This window comes from Corythoichthys intestinalis, chromosome 19 (assembly GCF_030265065.1).
Source record: "Corythoichthys intestinalis isolate RoL2023-P3 chromosome 19, ASM3026506v1, whole genome shotgun sequence".
In the NCBI taxonomy this organism is placed as follows: domain Eukaryota; kingdom Metazoa; phylum Chordata; class Actinopteri; order Syngnathiformes; family Syngnathidae; genus Corythoichthys; species Corythoichthys intestinalis.
In genome coordinates, this window is record NC_080413.1 from 1,518,469 (window position 1) to 1,540,974 (window position 22,506).

Below are 22,506 nucleotides of genomic sequence, written 5' to 3' on the forward strand. Positions count from 1 at the left end.
ATTGGTTTGCACGTTTTGCGGCGCCAACCATTCAACAAAAAGCCGAGCGAGCAACTGGTGACAGTTTAGTCAGTCCTACGCTCGCTTTTCTTGACGCTCAGCTCGACTTTAGTTTTTTTTTTTTTAATTACCTCTTTGAAGTGTCGAAATGCAGTCCACTCGCGCGCCACTTTCTGCTTACAACGAAAACAAGCTGAACGCCGACGTCAACAAGATGTCGCTGGGCAAAGAAAACACGGTGAGCGCCGAAAAGCTACTTGCTTCAAAAAGAGCTTTCGGGCCGTTCTAATCGCGGATTCAATGTTGTTTTTGCTTCGCAGCCCCCGAGCCTGAATTCCTCGCGAATCCTGGCGTCCAAAACCGCGCGCAAAATCTTCTCCGAGTCGCCGGTAAGTGACGTCAAAGGTCAACAAAATGAGCGGCGGGTTTTGTTCACAGACACATCAGCGACAGGTGTTTGTCGTTGTCAATCGTTTTACATGTTAAAAGTTGTGAATATTGATGTGTGCGTTGGTGGTGTTACTTGCTGTAAACTATAACTATGAACAGTTTTGATTCGATATAACATTGTAATCACAATTGTGAAGAGACCATACGAGTTGGCGGCCATATTGGTGGGGGCGACGTTCCATGAATGGGTGGACTTATAGCTAAAATGTAAGTTGACCTGATTTGTGTGTACGTTTCAGCTCAAAGGTGCCAAGAAGAACGTCGGAGGTGAGGAGGCGGAGCCTTTGCTGAAGGACAACCCCCGCCGCTTTGTCATTTTCCCCATCCAATACCATGACATCTGGCGCATGTACAAGAAGGCTGAGGCGTCTTTCTGGACAGCTGAGGAGGTTGGCATGCCAGCGAGCGTCTGCTGGCCGTCCATCTTTTATCTAAGGTCTTTGTGTGCTCACGCATAGGTGGACCTGTCCAAGGACACACAGCACTGGGAACTTCTGAAAGAAGACGAGAGGTTTTTCATCTCGCACGTGTTGGCCTTCTTCGCGGCCAGCGACGGCATCGTCAACGAGAACTTGGTGAGCTCGCTCAGAGTCTGCTCGCCGGAATTCCCGCTCAATTTCCGCTATGTGTCCGTCAGGTGGAGCGCTTCACGCAGGAGGTCCAGGTGACGGAGGCGCGCTGTTTCTACGGCTTCCAGATCGCCATGGAGAACATCCACTCGGAGATGTACAGCCTCCTCATCGACACCTACATCAAGGACCCCAAAGAGAGGTGAGCCGATGTCAAAGATAATGACGACGACGGAGTTCTGACGTTTGATTGACCCGTGCAGAGAATACTTGTTCAACGCCATCGAGACCATGCCGTGCGTCAAAAAGAAGGCCGACTGGGCGCTCCACTGGATCGGCAACAAGAACGCCACCTACGGTGAGGAGTACGCACGTGCCTCAGTCTCGCCCGACGACCGTTTGGTTGACGTTTGTCTCTCCAGGTGAGCGTGTGGTTGCCTTCGCCGCCGTGGAGGGCATCTTCTTCTCAGGGTCCTTCGCCGCCATCTTCTGGTTGAAAAAACGCGGCCTCATGCCCGGACTCACCTTCTCCAACGAGCTCATCAGCAGAGACGAGGTAGATCACCAAGCGCTTTGTCCCCGCCTTGGACGGCCTTTGACACACCGTGCGCTTTCAGGGTCTCCACTGCGACTTTGCTTGCCTGATGTTCAAGCACCTGGTCAACAAGCCGTCCGCCGACACGGTGACGTCCATCATCAAAAACGCGGTGGCCATCGAGCAGGTGAGTCCTGCCTCGTTCGTCGGCATCGGGCCGTCCTTCTGATAGCTGTTCATTTGTCTTTCAGGAGTTCTTGACGCAAGCGCTGCCCGTCAAGCTGATCGGGATGAACTGTGAGCTGATGAAGCGCTACATCGAGTTCGTGGCCGATCGCCTGATGATGGAGCTCGGCTTCGCTAAGGTAAGCTTAGGCAGGGCCTGATGCGACCGCGATGATGAAACGCGCAGGGGTACGGACCTCGGCCGAAGATGGGGGCCGAGCGCTACCGCCGACGTCTCGTTGCTGGGCGCGTAGCCCGGTGTCGAGCGGGTGGTGGCGCGATATGAACGCACGACTGAGCGGTCGCAGGGCTCCGCCGCGGAACATCCAGGCAATTGTTCAGTCTCACCTATGACTGTGCGTTTGCGCAGCTCTTCAATGTGGAGAACCCCTTCGACTTCATGGAGAACATCTCGCTGGAAGGCAAAACAAACTTCTTTGAGAAGCGCGTGGGCGAGTACCAGAGGATGGGCGTCATGGCCACTGGCGCCGACCATGCGTTCACACTGGACGCCGACTTCTGAACAATCTGGAGATACCTCATGTTCGGTCAAGGACTAGACCAAGGACATTTTTTTTCAAGGATTTTTTTTTATTGTAAATATATATTTTTTGATGTATAAAAGGTGTTGATGTATTTAAATTTTGGTCATATTTCACAATTAAAATTGTTGTAGAGGAAGTGCGTTTTTCCGTGACAACGTCACATGAGACAGACATCCGTCAGCGACAGGTCGCCCGTCACGCGCACCCCAGTGATGCTTCGCAAGTCCCGCACGCGGTATTTGTAATCCAGCCGGTGGACGCCATTGACAGCCACGCGAAAACGATCGGCTTCGCAGCGAATGATCACCTGGACGAGAACAAGATGGCGGTCAAAAATCAGTTGGAAAATGAAATGGGGAGGGGGGAATATATCAGCTTAATTTTTTAATTTTTTTTATTATTATGTTTTTTCACTTTTTACGTAAAATAAAATCTTGCATTTAGGGCTGCAGCTATCGATTAAAGTAACTAATTTATTCTAACATGTTCCCACAAAAAAAGGCTAAATGTACCTAAAAACTACATTTCGAATGCATAAACAATCATATTAGCTCGAACAAAAAGTTATGTTGGTCTTAACAGAGTAAGTAGCTGGATCCAGCTATGTTAGATAAGGTATGTCATATTCACTGTTGCCACTAGAGGGCAGTGTTTCCACCCAAATCAATAAACCTAAACGCTTTCAAAACCATTACAACTAAAATCCTCGAAGCTGCAAAATAGGATTCAAGCCTTCTAATCGAATTATTCGAGTTCATCGATTAATCGTTGCATTAATTTTGTAATTTTCAAAATATTTGCCTATTTTGATTTTTTTTTTTTTTTTTTAAAGGGAGAAAACATGTACACTGCTGGCCAAAAGAATTGGCACCCCTGCAATTCTGTCAGATAATGCTCAATTTCTCCCAGAAAATGATTGCAATTACAAAGGCTTTGGTAGTAATATCTTCATTCATTTTGCTTGCAATGAAAAAAAAACAAGAGAATGGGGAAAATTTTTAAATCATCATTTTACACAAAACTAAAAAAATATGGGCCAGACAAAAGTATTGGCACCCTTTGAAAAATCATGTAATGCTTCTTTAATTTGTGTAATTAACCCTTAAATACCTGCAATCATCAGAGAATCCCAAAATTTGAAAAATAAGGTCCTAATGAAACCTTTTTTTTCCAAATTTGTAAAAAAAAAAAAGTCAAAATAAATGTAATAAGCGCTGTAATATCTATAACCCTTGCAAAATCCTGTTTTGTTTTCCTCATGGATCCTGCAGATGCACATGCTGACTTGCAAACATTTTTTTTTCCACTCTGTGGCCATCCCTCCCAGTTCAAATGGATTGGACGTCTACTAGTGATCAACTCATTCCAATTCACAGAAGTTTGATTTTCTGTTTATTAGTTGTTTGTAGAATATCCTAGAATGATTTCCTGACCAATGTATCGATAATCATTGTATCGCCATATCGTCAGGTCATCGTTATCGTCATCGTGAGCTTTGTATCGCAAATCGTATCTTATCGTGAGGTAACAAGAGATTCCCACTCTTATTAAGAGGGGTTTTGATATAAAATTTCTAAAACTTGTACTAACATTTATCTTTTAAGAACTACAAGTCTTTCGATCCATGGATCGTTTTAAGAGAATGTTAATAATGTTAATGTTGATTTATTGTTATAGTAAACTAATACAGTACTTATGTACCGTATGTTGAATGTATATATCCGTCGTGTCTTATCTTTCCATTCTAACAATAATTTACAGAAAAATATGGCATATTTTATAGATGGTTTGAATTGTGATTAATTAATTTTTAAGCTGTAATTAACTCAATTAAAAATTTTAATCGTTTGACAACCCCTAATAATTTTACATGACATTAATTACAAAAAATCATTGGCGATAACTGACCTCAAAGTAGAGGCCTGGCCCAAAAGGGAAGTGCTCTCCTTGTCGCTCCTCGTCACCCCAGGAACCGGACAGGAAGGAGTTCAGCACCATCACCTTGCTTTTGAAGCGAGGGTTGAAATGCAGCGCCGTGCCACTGCCGCCGTCCAACAGCAGGTTGGCGGCAAAACTGCAACGCAAAAGACAACGGCGTCTTGTTGAGGCAACAGTTCGCTCCGCACGAGGCGAAGGCGGTCCGCTACCTCTCCGCCTCCTGATGGGCTTGTCCTCTGATGACCACGGCGACATTGGGGCGGAGGCCGCCGATCAGCTCGCCTCGGAATCCGCCGCGCTGCAAACAAAAAGAGGGGGATTTGAGATATTGACTAATGTGAATGGTCAACTTCATTCAGCGCCAGTGAAACCGCTCGACGTCAGAGTCAAAAGGAATTGGACGTCTAGCGTCATCGATGGCGGGCGACGAGTTAACGGGGAAGTGAGTGAAAATATACAGGAAGTCACCCGAAGGGAATGTCGTTTTCTCATCCAAAAATGGAGTCACCTGATCTGCCGACATGACGAGCGGGCGCAACTCCTTCTCGCTCCGTTCGTCCGTCGGCAAAAGCGCCGGGACGCTCGCGGCCGACGGCAGAACGGCCACGGCGTGGATCTGGACCTTCCCCGAAATGGCCAGCGTATCGGCGCGCTCCAACGGCAGCCGATGTTTGTACTCCAACAGGTGAGCGCCGTTGAGCGCCACCTGCGGGGGACGGAGGGCGTTACTCTCAGTCAATTTTGAACGCCGCCGACGTTCACCCTCACCTTGAAGCGGTCGCTAAAGACAAGGATGACCAGCTCGAAGTCGGCGTTGCCGGCGAAGGGCATGCGTTGGAGGATCTCCTCTTGACCCCAGCGACCTTCTTGCAGCGTGTTACACACCACGTGACCTTTCTTCACACGCGGGTTGAAGTGGAAAAGCACGTCGGCGCGCGGCGACACGCTGCTGCCACACGTCAGGTCCACCTGGAACCTGTCCGCATCCGGTCACCCAGCGGAACCGGAACGTCGGTATACGGCGACCCCTAATCTGACCTGTCGGCGCCGGAAGGCAGCCGGCCTTCCACGAGGATGGTCTCGCCGGGAAGAAGTCCGCCTCGGATGGTCCACGAGAAGGGAACCGCCTGAGGAGAAGCAAGGAGATTTGTTTTAACACATTTGTTTGACGATCCATCACAACAGAACAAGCTAGCCTCGCATAGCCGAGCCTATTGTTAGCTTTTTGCCATGTTTGTCAATCTGTTGGTCAAAGTTGAATCGTTTACAGACCTAAAAAAAACCCAAAAACATTCATTCATTTACTGCAAACCCTCCCACTTCAAATGGATTGGACTTCCAGCACAGCCAGTGGCAGCTAATGAGATCACATTCTCTGAACAAGATGATAAAAACATTTCAATTGACAGCACAAGGAGGTGATGAGACAAACGTACAGTGGGGCAAACAAGTATTTAGTCAACCACCAATTGTGCAAGTTCTCCTACTTGAAAAGATTAGAGAGGCCTGTAATTATCAACATGGGTAAACCTCAACCATGAGAGAGAGAATGTGGAAAAAAAAACAGAAAATCCCATTGTTTGATTTTTAAAGAATTTATTTCCAAATTAGAGTGGAAAATAAGTATTTGGTCACCTACAAACAAGCAAGATTTCTGGCTGTCAAAGAGGTCCAACAAGGCTCCACTCGTTGCCTGTATTAATGGCACCTGTTTTAACTTGTTAATTCTCGTTATAAAAGACGCCTGTCCACAACTTCAGTCAGTCACACTCCAAACTCCACTACGGCCACGACCAAAGAGCTGTCGAAGGACACCAGAGAGAAAATTGTAGACCTGCACCAGGCTGGGAAGACTGAATCTGCAATGGGTAAAACGCTTGGTGTAAAGCAGGGGTGTCCAAACTTTTTGCAAAGGGGGCCAGATTTGGTGTGGTAAAAATGTGGGGGGCCGACCTTGGCTGACGTCCTTAGAACAATATATTTAGGCAAATTTTAGCAAGCCATTTTGTGTGTCACATTTGCTTTATTATTTTTCTAAATAATTTCAACAATCTCGCAACTAGCCTGTGTGGCGTTCTCTTTCGACTCTCGGGCTCTTGCGAGCAAACTTTAAGTTGCTTCAGTTTCTCTTCCCTGTAATCTTGTCGTACATGTCAGTGTGTCTTGTTTGGTAAAATTGCCTCACATTGAACTCTTTAAAAAACAGCGACTGTCTCTTTGCAAATGAGGCAGACACAGTTGTTGCGTATTTTAGTAACGAACTAGTCAACTTTCCACCTATCCTTGTAGCGTCGGCCAACGCAGTCAACTTTTTTTTTTTTTTGTTGATTATCACCATTTTAGAAAATTGTAAGTAAAGGGTCACAAGGGGTTGCGTGTAAGCTACTTCATATGCTGGTAGCAGTGCTGCTGACCAATTCATTAAGTCTGTGTGCGGGCCAGACGTTATTGAATTTATGACAGAGGCTGGGGGCCGGATGAAATTTGACCACGGGCCGCATTTGGCCCCCGGGCCGGACTTTGGACATGTCTGGTGTAAAGAAATCAACTGTGGGAGCAATTATTAGAAAATGTAAGACATACAAGACCACTGATAATCTCCCTCCAGCTGGGGCTCCATGCAAGATCTCACCCCGTGGCGTCAACAAGATAACAAGAACGGTGAGCAAAAATCCCAGAACCTCACGGGGGGACCTAGTGAATGACCTACAGAGAGCTGGGACCATAGTAACAAAGGCTAGTATCAGTAACACAATGCCCCGCCAGGGACTCAAATCCTACACTGCCAGACGTGTCCCCCTGCTGAGGCCAGTACACGTCCAGGCCCATCTGCAGTTCGCTAGAGAGCATTTTGATGATCCAGAAGAGAACTGGGAGAATGTGTTATGGTCAGATGAAACCAAAATAGAACTTTTTGCTAGAAACACAGGTTCTCGTGTTTGGAGGAAAAAGAATACTGAATTGCATCCGAAGAACACCATACCCGCTGTGAAGCATGGGGGTGGAAACATCATGCCTTAGGGCTGTTTTTCTGCAAAGGGACCAGGACGACTGATCCGTGTAAAGGAAAGAATGAATGGGGCCATGTATGGAAAGATTTAGATTGAAAATCTCCTTCCGTCAGCAAGGGCATTGAAGATGAGACGTGGCTGGGTCTTTTGGCATGACAATGATCCAAAACACACAGCCAGGGCAACAAAGGAGTGGCTTCGTAAGAAGCTTTTCAAGGTCCTGGAGTGGCCCAGCCAGTCTCCAGATCTCAACCCCATAGAAAATCTGTGGAGGGTGCTGAAAAAAAAAAGCAATCAGATCGGGAAATATCAGGATCGGCAGATACTCAAACTAAAACGATCGGGATCGGATCGGGAGCAAAAAAACATGATCGGAACAACCCTAGTCAACATTGTTCACATCCTTAAGTTTGCTCACATATCTGTCCTTCGCCGTGGTAACAAGTTTGTCTCTATATCGAACTGGCAAGTTTTTCTTACTTTTTCCCCATCTTTGGCACTCGTAGTTGAACTGTATTTGCCGTTTTAAGTTTAAATGTCCTGTGATGCAGACGTGCTTCCAATATGGCTGCGTTGTCGCAAATCTCGCATGATCCCGTGTTGCTGTGACGTAAACGCTCGAGCCTAATAGGGGACAAACGTTGGCGTGTCCTCCCTTAGCAACAGTAGCTAACGTCGTGAATATTAATGAGCGGAAGTGACGTGTTGCTTGCGGTACGCCATTGAACGGGAAAGTGATTCCAGGGTGGTTTTCATCTACGAGACTCGCCCGAAAACACTCATAAGACTGAATCAGTGGACTGAAGAAATAAATGATTACATCGGTGGAAACGGATGACAAAAGCACCATATTAGACTTGTAGTTGTAAGCACTCCACGGTTATGACAGTTGCTGTCATATTGTCGGAATCAAAGCACAGTATACCGGAACTGCGTTCCTGACCTGAATCTTATACCAGACATGCGTTCCTAACCGTTCTGGCCCATTTTCACCCCTGGTGGGATCACAATAAAAAGTGGCAGAATAACGCAGTTCATTCACATTGTTATACATTAGATAGTGGCATACGTTTATTTAGAATAGATACAAATACGACACAACCACCCCCAAGAAATTATACGTATAAAATATTTCACAAACCTTTCCTTACTTTTATTCGGCTCAATTATTTCCATCTTATGATTTTGAAAACCCTTATAGTATGCAATAAACAATACCCCTGTTCCCAAGCACTGTGCTTACTGTACTATTTGCAAAAAACTAACTATACAGAGTTACTCCCCGACATCTAGGACGAGCCACTAACAAAATTAGCACTGTCGTGTATTACAAATACTGCTTTGAACACGTCTTCACAGGCAAAGCAATGACACGGGCTTAAAAAGGTCAACTTTAACTGTGTAAACCACACTTAATGACGACACGATCTCACAGTTGAAATAGACATCCACTTAATTCTAATGAAGATATGTGGCTTCTGAGGCAATTTGACAACTTTAGTTTTAAAAAGAAACATGCACTGTTTATCCAGTAGATGGAGCTCTTGCAGCCTCGGTTTTTCCATCCCTACTCGTGTGTGTTAATCTGACGTTCGTCGATTGTTTTCTCCTTGGAGATGATGCGAGGACTCTTGGCCTGGCTTTTTTTTTTTCTAACAAAACAAGGGAGTTTGATAATAGTCTTAATATTTTGGTAATCGAAGCACCGTACAGGATCGTTCCTGTCCTGAATCTTTTACCGTTGGGGGCGTACCGGCCCACTTTCACACCTGCACTTAAAACTATCCCATTGTTTTCCCTTCCATGTAGCGAAACTAGTGTTTTTTTTTTTTTTTTAAACATGGCGTCGAATATGTTCAAACAGACTTAAAGGCTGCTTCGGCTTGGTTACATGTAATTAGTACACGAGAAAAAGCGCAAACTCACCGGCTTGACAAACGTTTGTCTACTTTGACAAGTGGACATTTTCTTTCTCGCGACGAAGTAACTTCCTACTTCCGGGTACACCACGTGATTTGAGGAGCGCATGAACTGGCTATCACGTGACGTCAGGGATTTGTCTGCTTGTCGCTAGTCTTTCTACTTGAATTCCCCTTCTATTTTGAAAGTGTATCGTCTATTGTGCGTGATTTTATTACCTGTATCCGTTCATTTCATTAAACAACTCTTGTTCCATTTTCACTTCACAAGTGGCAGCCTAAATTCAATTTTTACCCTCCACAAAATGGCCCAAACTCCCAAAAAACATGGCACGAGCAGTGTTGTTAATAACGGCGTTATTTTCTTCAGTAGTGAGTAATCTAATTAATTACTTTTCTCATCTTGGCAACGCCGTTACCGTTACTGAGGCGGAAAAGGCGTGCGTTACTATGTCGGACTCACGGAGACGAGAGAGCAGCACAGGAGTGGGGAAGAGGCAAGGGAGGGTGACGCCGTTGCAAACGCGACGCGACTATGCGAGGTGACTCCAGTAATACCTGACTGTAGCCGATAGCCTACAAACTACGCCTACATGATGCTTCGGTAGATATCACATATATACAGAACTAGATGCAAATGAAAGACACAGCTGCATTAGCAACATATATAATAAAGAACAAGATGTGTAAGTAAACAGCCGCCATCTTAAAGCAGTAGACCTCTCAGGAAGGCTATGTTGTGGAGAACCTTCGTAGCGAACGTAGGTACCTTTTTATCTAAAATGCTCCTAAATCGGCAAAATCTTGACTTAAATCTATCTTAAAATGATGAAATCGTTTTAAAACTTACACATGTCGAAAGTAGACAGAAGGGAACTAATGCAATAGCGGGAGCAATTTTAACAACTTTAACGGTTAATTCACAACAATAAATGACTTCCTCACATAGTAAAGGTTACTATCTAGTTATCGCAATATCCGCAATAGCCCTGTGTCTACTTATATTTAGGGTAAAGAATTGGGCTAGGGCCAATTGTCCCATAAAAAAAAAAAAACTTTAGTCTTCACATTGTGTGACCAGTTTATATATTTTTTTTTGGGGGGGGAGAAAAAAACATGAAAATTATCACCAGTTACTTTGCCAAGTAACTAATTACGCTTACATTCAGGTAACTGAGTTACTAACGCAATTACTTTTTGGGAGAAGTAATTTGTAACTAATTAATTACCTTTTGAAATAAGATTAACAACACTGGGCACGAGTTTGTCAAATGTGAAATCACATTTCCAGGACTGCTAAAACGGAGACTTTAATTCTCACACAAATGTACAAAGAGCAACCTTAAAAGAATTAATTTAAATAAACTGTACAAACAAGTTTTGTGCGTCCCAAAATGTGTAAACGATGACGTGCGCGTTATCTCCGGCCCGTTCAGAAGTCCGCGTCCAGCGTGAAGGCGCTGTCGGCGCCGGCGGCCATGACGCCCATCCTCTGGTACTCGCCCACGCGCTTCTCAAAGAAGTTGGTCTTGCCCTCCAGCGAGATGTTCTCCATGAAGTCGAAGGGGTTCTCCACATTGAAGAGCTGCGCAAACGCACCGGCGTAAGTGAGACGGAACAATCGCCTCGACGTTTGGCGGCGAAACCCTGCGACCGCTCAGTCGTGCGTTCATATCGCGCCACCGCCTGCCCGCCGCCTGGCCACACGCCCGGCGGCGAGACTTCTGCGGCGACGCTCGGCCCCCATCTTTGGCCGAGGTCCGTACCCCTGCGCGTTTCATCATTGCGGTCGCGTTAGGCCCTGCTCCAGCTTACCTTGGCGAAGCCGAGCTCCATCATCAGACGGTCGGCCACGAACTCGATGTAGCGCTTCATCAGCTCGCAGTTCATCCCGATCAGCTTGACGGGCAGCGCTTGCGTCAAGAACTCCTGAAAGACAAATGAACAGCCATCAGAGGGACAGCCCAATGCAGAGGTCGGGGAACGCCTGGGACTCACCTGCTCTATGGCCACCGCGTTTTTGATGATGGACGTCACCGTTTCGGCAGACGGCTTGTTGACCAGGTGCTTGAACATCAGACACGCAAAGTCACAGTGGAGACCCTGAAAGCACACGGCGTGTCAAAGGCCGGCCAAGGCTGGGACAAAGCACTCGGCGGCCTACCTCGTCTCTGCTGATGAGTTCATTGGAGAAGGTGAGTCCGGGCATCAGGCCGCGCTTTTTCAGCCAGAAGATGGCGGCAAACGATCCGGAGAAGAAGATGCCCTCCACCGCAGCGAAAGCCACCACTCGCTCACCTGTTAAGATGGGTGTCAACCAAACGGTTGTCGGGTGCAACGAGGGCCATAGACTTCCAAACGTATTGACCTGACACTTTGTCATTCTCTGTGTCACGCTTTCTCGTAGAGGGCTGGACCAAAGTCCGCCTCATATAGTAGGAGACGGACACTGACAGCACAGCCCAAGCCGGATTTGTGAAAAAGTACAAAAGCTGTACCGCCTACAAAAATGAAGGATTGTCTCAGGAGGGATTTGTTCGAGAATTCAAGGTAATTATTATATTTTTTGTACCATGCATGCATTTTTAAATGTGAAAAAAAAAAAAAAAAACAATGGGAGAAATTAGCTGCGACTGTATTGGCATCATAGTTTGCCATATTTACGCAAAATTAAGTTTTTTTTTTGCTTCTAACCAAGAATCGAGACGGTTTTACGTCCACATCTATAAAGAATTCAGGGATTTAAGCATGTATTCACAAAAAAATTCACCAGAAAAGCTGTTTACGTCAGGCAGCCGCTAGCTACATTCACTAACAGACTAGCATTGTACTTTGACATATTTACGTAAAATAAACGCTACCTGCACGTTTTTTTTCTTTTAACCAAAAATCAAGACTGTTTTACGTCCATATCTATAAAGAATTGTTTTACTGTTGTTTCGCGTTTTATTTAATGTAATATTTCAATCTAATATCTTTCAGTGAAACACAATGGGGAAGAAGTGTTGGGTTGTGGGCTGCAAGACCACCTTGGGGACCCCGATCACCCTCCACAAATTCTGATCCTTAAGGGCAAAAGCTGGTCCTACACAAACCCCTACGCCGACAGCAACAAGCAGATTTTCATCTACTTTGACCCCGTGCACCTTTGGAAGAACATCTACAGCAGCTTCCACAACAACGGCTGTATTGGTGCTGCCCAGGTGTCCTGGGGCTGAAGTAAGTGGCCAGCAATATTCACTTTATAAGAAAGATGAATCAAAACACCCTTAAAACAAAACATGTTTTAGGAGCCTGAGAGGATGAGGTTGGCCCGATTCTCGAGCCGGGAGGTGCTGGCCAGGAGGGAGATCTACAAGTCTGTCAAGCCTGGCTACAAGTTGACCCAGAAGATGCTGGCGCGCTCTTCGATCGAAAAGCAGAGGGTCAGGCTTATGATGGCGATCTTCAACCCCAACACATTTTCCGGGCTGAAGCTCCTCACCATGACGACGGGCAAGGAGAAACACAGGGACACACAGGTCTGACATCCTGGAGATGTTCCAGAGGACAAGGGAGAGCTGAAGACGGGCCGGGCGGTCCTCAAGCAGCCACATGGCATCCTTCGGAATGTCGCTGTGGGACACGCTAATGCGCAGGAAGCTCAAGACCACCTGCTGGACTTCCTGGCAGTCCCTCTTCAACTGTTTTGGTGCCAACTTTTCCAAGGATATGACTTCAGTAGCGAGGAAGAACAAGGCCTTGGAGTGGCCTGCCAGCAGCTAAAGGAGCAGTCGAGGAAGGCAGAAAGGAGACAGCGAGGAACATGGCCTTTTGGGCAAAAACTTATATGTTAAATATTGCTATTGATCCTGAAAGTATAAGTGATTATCTCTGCATTTGGTGATTTTTGTGTATCCAGTGTAAAATCTGAGAATTTTATAGCCGTTTTAAGTTTTGTTATACTTACATTAAAAAAATTATTAATAGGAATTTTATCAAGGGAACGACTTTGAATTTTTTTTAGGCCACTGCTCACGGAGACTCATATATGGCTAAGGTAGGTGCCTGTTTTGGTTTTAGGTCGGTAGCAGCTTTGGTTTTGAAAATATTACAATTTGAAGTTTTTGAAAATGAGCCCCCAACGGATCGGCCCTGTGTCCCGTGTCATGTCAATATATCATGAAATCTATGCGGGGGCACATGCGCACTCCTTACCGTAGGTGGCGTTCTTGTTGCCGATCCAGTGGAGCGCCCAGTCGGCCTTCTTCTTGACGCACGGCATGGTCTCGATGGCGTTGAACAGGTATTCCCTGCGTGGGTCGGTCAATCGAGCGTCAAAACACCGCGGCCGCCATTATCTTTGACATCGGCTCACCTCTCTTTGGGGTCCTTGATGTAGGTGTCAATGAGGAGGCTGTACATCTCCGAGTGGATGTTCTCCATAGCGATCTGGAAGCCGTAGAAACAGCGCGCCTCCGTCACCTGGACCTCCTGCGTGAAGCGCTCCACCTGAAGAACACGTCACGGAAAGTGAGCGGGAAATCCGGCGAGGTGACTCCGAGCGAGCTCACCAAGTTCTCGTTGACGATCCCGTCACTGGCCGCGAAGAAAGCCAACACGTGCGAGATGAAAAACCTCTCGTCTTCCTTCAGAAGTTCCCAGTGCTGAATGTCCTTGGACAGGTCCACCTACGCGCAAGCACATAAAGACGTTAGACGGAAGTTGGACAGACGGCTGTCCGGCGCTCGCTCGGACACCGACCTCCTCGGCGGTCCAGAAAGACGCCTCGGCCTTCTTGTACATGCGCCAGATGTCGTGGTATTGGATGGGGAAAATGACAAAGCGGCGGGGGTTGTCCTTCAGCAGAGGCTCCGCCTCATCACCTCCGACGCTCTTCTTGGCGCCTTTGAGCTGAAACGTGCACACAAAGCAGGTCAACTTATTTTTAGTTACTTACAACTTCATTTGGAATGGGAGCGTCGCCCCCACCAATATGGCCGCCACTTAGCCACGCTAAGACAGCCTGTTACACTCGTCACATTGTTTGTGCTACTGTGCTAATGAATGCGCATCGTTACAGCACAACTATACAATCGCTGACATCATTATTAAAGGCTAATGTTAAATGTAGTACGCATTTATCGCGGCTTTATCAAGTTAAAATAAGACCAAAAAAACGCTTGTCACTTTAGTGAATGAGTCTGCTAACAATCAAAATTTGGCTAACCTATGACGTCACTTACCGGCGTCTCGGCGAAGATTTTGCGCGCGGTTTTGGACGCCAAGATGCGCGCCGTGTTCATGCTTGGAGGCTACGAAACAAAAAGAAAATTTCAAGGCACACTCACAACTGTATGAAGGCCATTTGGGAAGCTAGTCGCGTTTTCTTCTTCTCGGCGTAAACCCGGCAACGGCTAGTTACTTGTCGGCGCTCACCGTGTTTTCTTTGTCCAGCGACATTTTGTTGAGGTCAGCGTTTAGCTTATTCTCCTTCAAGGGGGAAAGAGGCGCACGAATTGACTGCATTTTCACAGTTGAAATAAATTTAAAAGAAAAAAAGGTAAGAGAGAGCACAATGCAGACTGAGCGTCGATAATGAGTGTTGCCGCTTGCTAGCTGTGCTTTTTGTTGAAACGTTGGCGCCGGAAACAGCGCGAACCAATAGGAGGGCAGCTCCTCCTGTCTCTGACGAGTGACGCCAAAGAATGACCAATCAGAGCGCTGTTGACTCCTGGGCACCACCCAGCCGGTCTCGCGGCAAATTTGAACAAACAAAAAAAAAAAGTGTTACAAAACTGCGTCAGAAATGTTGTTTCAAAACCCTTGCCGGTCATTTCAAGTCCATACATGGCACGGAAGATAATTGATATAAAAAATATTGGAAGGACCAAACAAAAATAAATGAGACCAATGATTATTACGATCGAGATCGTTATTAGTAATGCATTTCTGCTTTTGGCCACATGATGTCTGTCTTTAGTTCTCCCCCCAGCCACTCGGTCAAACCCCATTCAGATGCATTACGTAATGCTTTTTATCGGCAAAGGGCGAGAACGAAAAGTGGTATTTGTTTTTTCATGTGGCAAAATGGATTTTGCTATGTGGCAATTTTTTGTTATGTGGATTTTTTTTGCCATGTGGCAAAATTGATTTTACATGTGGCATTTTTTTTTGTAAGTGGCATTTTTTGGGGTGTATGGTATTTTTGCAGGTCATGCACGTCCAAGCCATTGACGGCTATGCATGTCCAAATTTTCCATACATATTAAATGGCAGAAAAAACATGTGTGGCTGTGATTTTTGACCATTGACTAAAATACATAGTCAAAAATGGCAGAAAAAACATGTGTGGCTGTGATTTTTGACCATTGACTAAAATACATAGTCAAAAATCACAGCCACACATTTTTTTCTGCCATTTAAAATGAATGGAAAATTTGGACGTGCATAGCCATCAATGGCATAGCCTTACCTGGGTGCCAGTTGAATGTCAATGAGCTCTAATGGTAAGTGTATATTCAAAAATCACAGCCACACATGTTTTTTTTTACAGCAGTTATGTAACATATTTTTGTATTTGAAGTACCTTTTTTGTTCAATTTTCACACTACTTTCCGTACGGGACAAAACTTTTGTCTAACCAAAGTTTGACTTTTATGTCTTCATTAAATGATAAATCTTTTTTTCAGTGAAACAAATATATTTTTTGTACATTCATCATTTGGGAAGGTCTTAGCTTTCATATGAGCCATTTCTGAAACCAATTGAATAATTAAAAGTCAGGTTATTAGCAATTATTTCCACAAAATGGATAAGCGTTACAAGACTTATGTCAGGGACTATAGATGGGACCATTTCGTCTCAACAAAACAAGCTCAGGCCTCCCACTGATTCAACGGGTGAGTTACATTTTCCCTGCACTTAACACTATGGCGCTAAAAACAAAGGTTATTTTATATTTGCTGTATTTTTCTGCCACACATTGGTGGTGTTCTGACAAATTTTCCATGCGCTCAACGTTAAAAATGGTCCAGAAGAACGCTCCAGCCGGTCGCCTTCGCTGATCCACGGCCCGTGGCGTAGAGCCACTCCACTTCGATTAGTAGGACCTCGGGAGGTCTCAAAAATGTTCTCTGCAATTCCATTCTCCTGCTCTGGCAGGGTTAGGGTTAGGGTTTAGACGGTATAGGCGGACCAGAAATGCCTAAAAAAAAAAAAAAAAAAAAAAAAACAAGTGGTCAGACGAGAATTACAAGCGAAACGAGACGTCGATGTCTTACCGGATTTTCATAAAAGATTTGTCTAAACAGAAGGTCCTCTGTGTGGACTTCTCGAGCGGCAGTCTCTCCGAAAGCCGTGTGGACTCGCTGAGTTGGACTCGGTGGAGGGGGGGGGGGTGTCGAAAAGCAGCAAAATAGCCAACCTAGCGTCGTCGAACTTGTACCAGTCGTTATCCTCCAGGCTCCAGCAGTATGCCAAATAATGTTTGTTCGGCGTTTCCCCGTGCTTCACCATGCCGTACAGGTCATATATATCACGTGTTCTGTAAAGGGTGAATGATCAGGAAGAAGTCTAATGAACATTTATTTTCAGACTGTGAAAAATTTACCACCTATATACCAGCGCCCATTGTGAAGGTTCTGGCAGTATGCCACATACAGTGCATTGCAAAAGTATTCGGCTCCCTTGAATCTTCCAACCTTTCGCCACATTTCAGGCTTCAAACATAAAGATATGAAATTTAATTTTTTTTTGTCAAGAATCAACAACAAGTGGAACACAATCGTGAAATGGAACAACATTTATTGGATAATTTCAACTTTTTTAACAAATAAAAAACTGAAAAGTGGGGCGTGCAATATTATTCGGCCCCTTTACTTTCAGTGCAGCAAACTCACTCCAGAAGTTCAGTGAGGATCTCTGAATGATCCAATGTTGTCCTAAATGACCGATGATGATAAATAGAATCCACCTGTGTGTAATCAAGTCTCTGTATAAATGCACCTGCTCTGTGATAGTCTCAGGGTTCTGTTTAAAGTGCAGAGAGCATTATGAAAACCAAGGAACACACCAGGCAGGTCCGAGATACTGTTGTGGAGAAGTTTAAAGCCGGATTTGGATACAAAAAGATTTCCCAACCTTTAAACATCTCAAGGAGCACTGTGCAAGCCATCATATTGAAATGGAAGGAGCATCAGACCACTGCAAATCTACCAAGACCCGGCCGTCCTTCCAAACTTTCTTCTCAAACAAGGAGAAAACTGATCAGAGATGCAGCCAAGAGGCCCATGATCAATCTGGATGAACTGCAGAGATCTACAGCTGAGGTGGGAGAGTCTGTCCATAGGACAACAATGAGTCCTACACTGCACAAATCTGGCCTTTATGGAAGAATGGCAAGAAGAAAGCCATTTCTCAAAGATATCCATAAAATGTCTTGTTTAAAGTTTGCCACAAGCCACCTGGGAGACACACCAAACATGTGGAAGAAGGTGCTCTGGTCAGATGAAACCAAAATTCAACTTTTTGGCCACAATGCAAAACGATATGTTTGGCGTAAAAGCAACACAGCTCATCACCCTGAACACACCATCCCCACTGTTAAACATGGTGGTGGCAGCATTATGGTTTGGGCCTGCTTTTCTTCAGCAGGGACAGGGAAGATGGTTAAAATTGACGGGAAGATGGATGCAGCCAAATACAGGAACATTCTGGAAGAAAACCTGTTGGTATCTGCACAAGACCGGAGACTGGGCCGGAGATTTATCTTCCAACAGGACAATGATCCAAAACATAAAGCCAAATCTACAATGGAATGGTTCAAAAATAAATGTATCCAGGTGTTAGAATGGCCAAGTCAAAGTCCAGACCTGAATCCAATCGAGAATCTGTGGAAAGAGCTGAAGACTGCTGTTCAAAAACACTCTCCATCCAACATCACTGAGCTCGAGCTGTTTTGCAAGGAAGAATGGGCAAGAATGTCAGTCTTCTGATGTGCAAAACTGATAGAAACATACCCCAAGCGACTTGCAGCTGAAATTGGAGCAAAAGGTGGTGCTACAAAGTATTAACGCAAGGGGGCCGAATAATATTGCACGCCCCACTTTTCAGTTTTTTATTTGTTAAAAAAGTAAAAATTATCCAATAAATGTTGTTCCACTTCACGATTGTGTCCCACTTGTTGTTGATTCTTGACAAAAAAATTAAAATTTTATATCTTTATGTTTGAAGCCTGAAATGTGGCGAAAGGTTGCAAGATTCAAGGGGGCCGAATACTTTTGCAAGGCACTGTATATATATATATATATATATATATTAGGGCTGTCAAAATGATCGCGTTAACGGGCGTTAATTTTTTTTTTTTAATTAATCACGTTAAAATATTTGACGCAATTAACGCAGATTACCCGCTCAAACAGATTTAAATGAGGGTACAGTGAAACACCACTTGTTAATTGTGTTTTATGGAGTTTTGCCGCCCTCTGCTGGCGCTTGGTTACAACTGATTTTATAGGCTTCAGCCACCCATCAGCATTGTGTAAGTAATTATTGACATCAACAATGGCGGGCTACTAGTTTATTTTTTGATTGAAAATTTTACAAATTTCATTAAAACGAAAACATTAAGAGGGGTTTTGATATAAAATTTCTATAAATTTTACTAAAATTTTTCTTTTAAGACCTACAAGTCTTTCTATCCATGGATCGCTTTAACAGAATGTTAATAATGTTAATGTCATCTTGTTGATTTATTGTTATAATAAACAAATACAGTACTTATGTACCGTATGTTGAATGTATATATCCATCTTGTCTTTTCTTTCCATTCCAAAAATAATTTACAGAAAAATATGGCATATTTTATTGATGGTTTGGATTGCGATTAATTGCGATTAATTACGATTAATTAATTTTTAAGCTGTAATTAACTCGATTAAAAACTTTAATCATTTGACAGCTCTAATATATATATAAAATATGAACTTCCGGTATCGATATTGGATCGGGATCGCAATATTTGGCCTTGGTATTACTTGGTATCGGATCGAATCCAAAATCACTTGTATCGCCCACCACTAGAGGGCACTGTATGTAGCATTTAGCTTTTGGCTTTGTCTTTTAGTACAGTGGGAGACGAGGAAAGACCAGTCTGTCTACTTTGTCTAAAAATGTTCACAGCGGACAGCAGGAATTATTTTTTTCAGCGAGTGCCAAATATTGCCAGCAATCCTCCCGCTTTGTCAGTGTTACATCAGTAAACCAGCGAGCACGGTTAGCATCATATAAGGTGGCATACCGGGTTGCTCAGTGTAAAATAACCCCACACCATAGCAAAGGAGCTGATACTGCCTGCAGCAAAAATAAAAACTGTCCCTTTGCCCACTGCCATGTCGTTTTTGTTCCATTAATTTTTGTTTTTTCGGTCTAATTGTTTGACATATTGTCTTCATGCTTGATGTTGCTAATCAATTTAAATGTATTGTCATTTATTGATTTCATTAAACAGTCAAAAAATGTATCGAGTGTATTTTTACAGAATGATGTTTTTTAAAATACACTTTATTGGAGGTTGATCTATATTACTTTTCTCTTTAATATCAAAAATTAGAGCTGTCAAACGATCAAAATTTTTAAACGAGTTAATTACAGATTAAAATTTAATCGTAATTAATCGCAATTCAAACCATCTATCAAATATGCCATATTTTTCTGTAAAATATTGTTGGAATGGAAAGATAAGAGACAAGATGGATACATATATTCAACATACGACACATAAATACTGTATTTGTTTATTATAACAATAAATCAACAAGTTGGCATTAACATTATTAACATTCTGTTAAAGTGATCCATGGATAGAAAGCCTTGTAGTTCTTAAAAGATAAATTTTAGCACAAGTTATAGAAATTTTATACTAAAACCCCTCTTAATATTTTTGTTTTAATAAAATTTGTAAAATTTTCAATCAAAAAATAAACTAGTAGCCCGCCATTGTTGATGTCAATCATTACACAATGCTCATGGGTGCTGAAGCCCATAAAATCAGTCGCACCCAGGCGCCAGCAGAGGGCGACAAAACACAAAAAAACACAAGTAACAAAAGGACATGACACTGTCATTTTAATCTGTTTGAGCGGGGCATGTGCGTTAATTGCGTCAAATATTTTAACGTGATTAATTTTTTTAAATTGCCGCCCGTTAAAGCAATAATTTTGACAGCCCTAAAAATAACACAATGTTATGCAGAGTACTTATAATAATAAGAATTTTATATACAAATGATACTACAGTATTTATAGTGGTGGCAGAGAGTTGGGGGGGGCACGGAACGTTTACGTCTTCCTGCGGGGGCGTGACAGAAAATAATTGAGAAGCACTGCCTTAAGTCTTTCTGATAGTTTTCCCTTGACCTTTTTACTGCAGTAATATCATGAAAACCTGAAATTATGGCTCTTAGTTTTGGTGTGCCACCCCAAGATTTTAAGTGGCCCCATCTGGCCACCCCTATATGAAAAATTTCTGGAGGCGCCACTGCCTGCCTGCCGATTTTGGTGCATTTTGAAGCATTCTAAGGGGGTCAAATGGAGCTCAAAGATGCTGAGGAACAAAGAATAACTATAATAATAATAATAATAAAACCGAGGAATCACAATAGGTTACCTAAAAAAATACATTGTCACATGCATGTCCATACTGTTCAGTTATGGATGTGTTCTAAGTCAAATAAAATCAAATCAACTAGTATATTTTAGACCAAATCACAACAACAGTTATCTCAAGGAGAAAACAAAACATGTTTTTAAGGTGCAATAGCTCTACTCTGGATTTCGACCTACTTGAGCATTGTAACTTTTTTTTTTTTTTTGGTATGTATTCAAGTAACGAAATGTATTTTGACATATGGCATTTTTTTGGGTATGTGGCAAAATGGATGTTGCCATGTGAATTTTTTTTTGCCATGTGGCAAAATTGATTTTGCCATGTGGCATTATTTTTGCCATGTGGCTTTTTTTTTTTTTTTTTTGCCATGTGGCGTTTTTTTTTTCCATGTGGCGAAATGCATTTTGACATGAGGCTTTTTTTTTGCCATGTGGCAAAATGGATTTTGCCATGTGGCATTTTTTTGCCATGTGGCGAAATGTATTTTGACATGAGGCATTTTTTTTGCCATGTGGCAAAATCGATTTTGCCATGTGACATTTTGCCATGTAACGAAATGTATTTTGACATGTGGCATTTTTTTGGTTATGTGGCAAAATCGATTTTGCCATGTGACATTTTATTTTGCCATGTGGCAAAATTGATTTTGCCATGTGGCATTATTTTTGCCATCTGGCTTTTTTTTTTTTTTGCCATGTGGCATTTTTTTGCCATGTGGCGAAATGTATTTTGACATGAGGCATTTTTTTTGCCATGTGAAATTTTTTTTTTGCCAAGTGGCGAAACATATTTTGACATGTGGCGAAATGTATTTTGACATGTGGCAAAATGGATTTTGCCATGTCGCGAAATGTGTATTGACATGTAGCAAAATGGATTTTGCCGTGTCGCGAAATGTATTTTGACATGTGGCAAAATGGATTTTGCCATGTGGCATTTTTTTTGCCATGTGGCGAAATATATTTTGACATGAGGCTTTTTTTTTGCCATGTGGCAAAATCGATTTTGGCATGTGACATTTTTTTGCCATGTAGCGAAATGTATTTCCACATGTGGCATTTTTTTTTGGGTATGTGGCAAAATTGATTTTGCCATGTGGCATTTTTTTCGGTATGTGGCAAAATGGATTTTGCCATGAGACCTTTTTTATGCCATGTGGCAAAAGTGATTTTGCCATCTGGCTTGACAAGAGGCTTTTTTTTTGCCATGTGGCAAAATCGATTTTGCCATGTGGCTTTTTTTTTTTTGCCATGTGGCGAAACGTATTTTGACATGTGGCATTTTTTTGGGTATGTGGCAAAATTTATTTTGCCATGTGGCATTTTTTTCGGTATGTGGCAAAATGGATTTTGCCATGAGACCTTTTTTATGCCCTGTGGCAAAAGTGATTTTGCCATGTGGCATTATTTTTGCCATCTGGCTTGACAAGAGGCTTTTTTTTGCCATGTGGCAAAATCGATTTTGCCATGTGGCTTTTTTTTTTTGCCATGTGGCGAAACGTATTTTGACATGTGGCATTTTTTTGGGTATGTGGCAAAATTTATTTTGCCATGTGGCATTTTTTTCGGTATGTGGCAAAATAGATTTTGCCATGAGACCTTTTTTATGCCATGTGGCAAAAGTGATTTTGCCATGTGGCATTATTTTTGCCATCTGGCTTAACAAGAG

General features: G+C 43.4%; 3 protein-coding genes and 1 long non-coding RNA gene across 5 annotated transcripts; 2 read left to right on the forward strand and 2 right to left on the reverse strand.

The window, feature by feature from the left end:
- The first annotated feature begins 7 nt into the window (after positions 1 to 7).
- LOC130907842 (ribonucleoside-diphosphate reductase subunit M2-like) lies at positions 8 to 2,460 on the forward strand. Of its 2 annotated transcripts, XM_057823324.1 has the most exons (10): positions 8 to 238; positions 321 to 389; positions 690 to 839; positions 909 to 1,025; positions 1,088 to 1,221; positions 1,283 to 1,377; positions 1,442 to 1,575; positions 1,637 to 1,741; positions 1,806 to 1,919; positions 2,150 to 2,460. In XM_057823324.1, the coding sequence occupies exons 1-10, from the start codon at positions 149 to 151 to the stop codon at positions 2,300 to 2,302; spliced, it is 1,161 nt and encodes a 386-aa protein (XP_057679307.1). In that variant the 5' UTR covers positions 8 to 148; the 3' UTR covers positions 2,303 to 2,460. The 2 variants fall into 2 exon arrangements, with proteins under 2 accessions (XP_057679307.1, XP_057679308.1); XM_057823325.1 differs by lacking the exons at positions 8 to 238; positions 321 to 389 and adding an exon at positions 404 to 453.
- LOC130907843 (galectin-8-like) lies at positions 2,356 to 9,280 on the reverse strand. Its single transcript, XM_057823326.1, has 7 exons — positions 9,200 to 9,280; positions 5,301 to 5,389; positions 5,031 to 5,238; positions 4,771 to 4,968; positions 4,472 to 4,560; positions 4,233 to 4,398; positions 2,356 to 2,631 (listed from the first exon to the last, which is right to left on the reverse strand). Exons 1-7 carry the CDS (start codon positions 9,236 to 9,238, stop codon positions 2,482 to 2,484), a joined length of 939 nt encoding a protein of 312 aa, XP_057679309.1. The 5' UTR covers positions 9,239 to 9,280; the 3' UTR covers positions 2,356 to 2,481.
- A 1,182-nt stretch (positions 9,281 to 10,462) lies between these two features.
- LOC130907604 (ribonucleoside-diphosphate reductase subunit M2-like) lies at positions 10,463 to 14,828 on the reverse strand. Its single transcript, XM_057822894.1, has 10 exons — positions 14,611 to 14,828; positions 14,418 to 14,486; positions 13,936 to 14,085; positions 13,746 to 13,862; positions 13,550 to 13,683; positions 13,390 to 13,484; positions 11,357 to 11,490; positions 11,191 to 11,295; positions 11,008 to 11,121; positions 10,463 to 10,777 (listed from the first exon to the last, which is right to left on the reverse strand). The coding sequence occupies exons 1-10, from the start codon at positions 14,698 to 14,700 to the stop codon at positions 10,625 to 10,627; spliced, it is 1,161 nt and encodes a 386-aa protein (XP_057678877.1). The 5' UTR covers positions 14,701 to 14,828; the 3' UTR covers positions 10,463 to 10,624.
- Positions 10,809 to 13,131, forward strand: LOC130907605 (uncharacterized). Its single transcript, XR_009061504.1, has 3 exons — positions 10,809 to 11,742; positions 12,175 to 12,411; positions 12,483 to 13,131. It is a non-coding gene; the product is annotated as an uncharacterized LOC130907605 (long non-coding RNA).
- Positions 14,829 to 22,506: the final 7,678 nt, after the last annotated feature.

Coding starts and splice junctions, on each gene's coding strand:
- LOC130907842 (XM_057823324.1), top strand. CDS start 149: ATGCAGTCCACTCGCGCGCCACTTTCTGCTTACAACGAAAACAAGCTG. Junction 239..320: donor CGCTGGGCAAAGAAAACACG/GTGAGCGCCGAA, acceptor TTTGCTTCGCAG/CCCCCGAGCCTGAATTCCTC. Junction 1,026..1,087: donor GCATCGTCAACGAGAACTTG/GTGAGCTCGCTC, acceptor TGTGTCCGTCAG/GTGGAGCGCTTCACGCAGGA.
- LOC130907843 (XM_057823326.1), bottom strand. CDS start 9,238: ATGTCCACTTGTCAAAGTAGACAAACGTTTGTCAAGCCG. Junction 5,390..9,199: donor GACAAACGTTTGTCAAGCCG/GTGAGTTTGCGC, acceptor GCTTCTCCTCAG/GCGGTTCCCTTCTCGTGGAC. Junction 4,969..5,030: donor TCTTTAGCGACCGCTTCAAG/GTGAGGGTGAAC, acceptor CGTCCCCCGCAG/GTGGCGCTCAACGGCGCTCA.
- LOC130907604 (XM_057822894.1), bottom strand. CDS start 14,700: ATGCAGTCAATTCGTGCGCCTCTTTCCCCCTTGAAGGAGAATAAGCTA. Junction 13,684..13,745: donor GGATCGTCAACGAGAACTTG/GTGAGCTCGCTC, acceptor CGTGTTCTTCAG/GTGGAGCGCTTCACGCAGGA. Junction 11,491..13,389: donor CAACAAGAACGCCACCTACG/GTAAGGAGTGCG, acceptor CCATCTTAACAG/GTGAGCGAGTGGTGGCTTTC.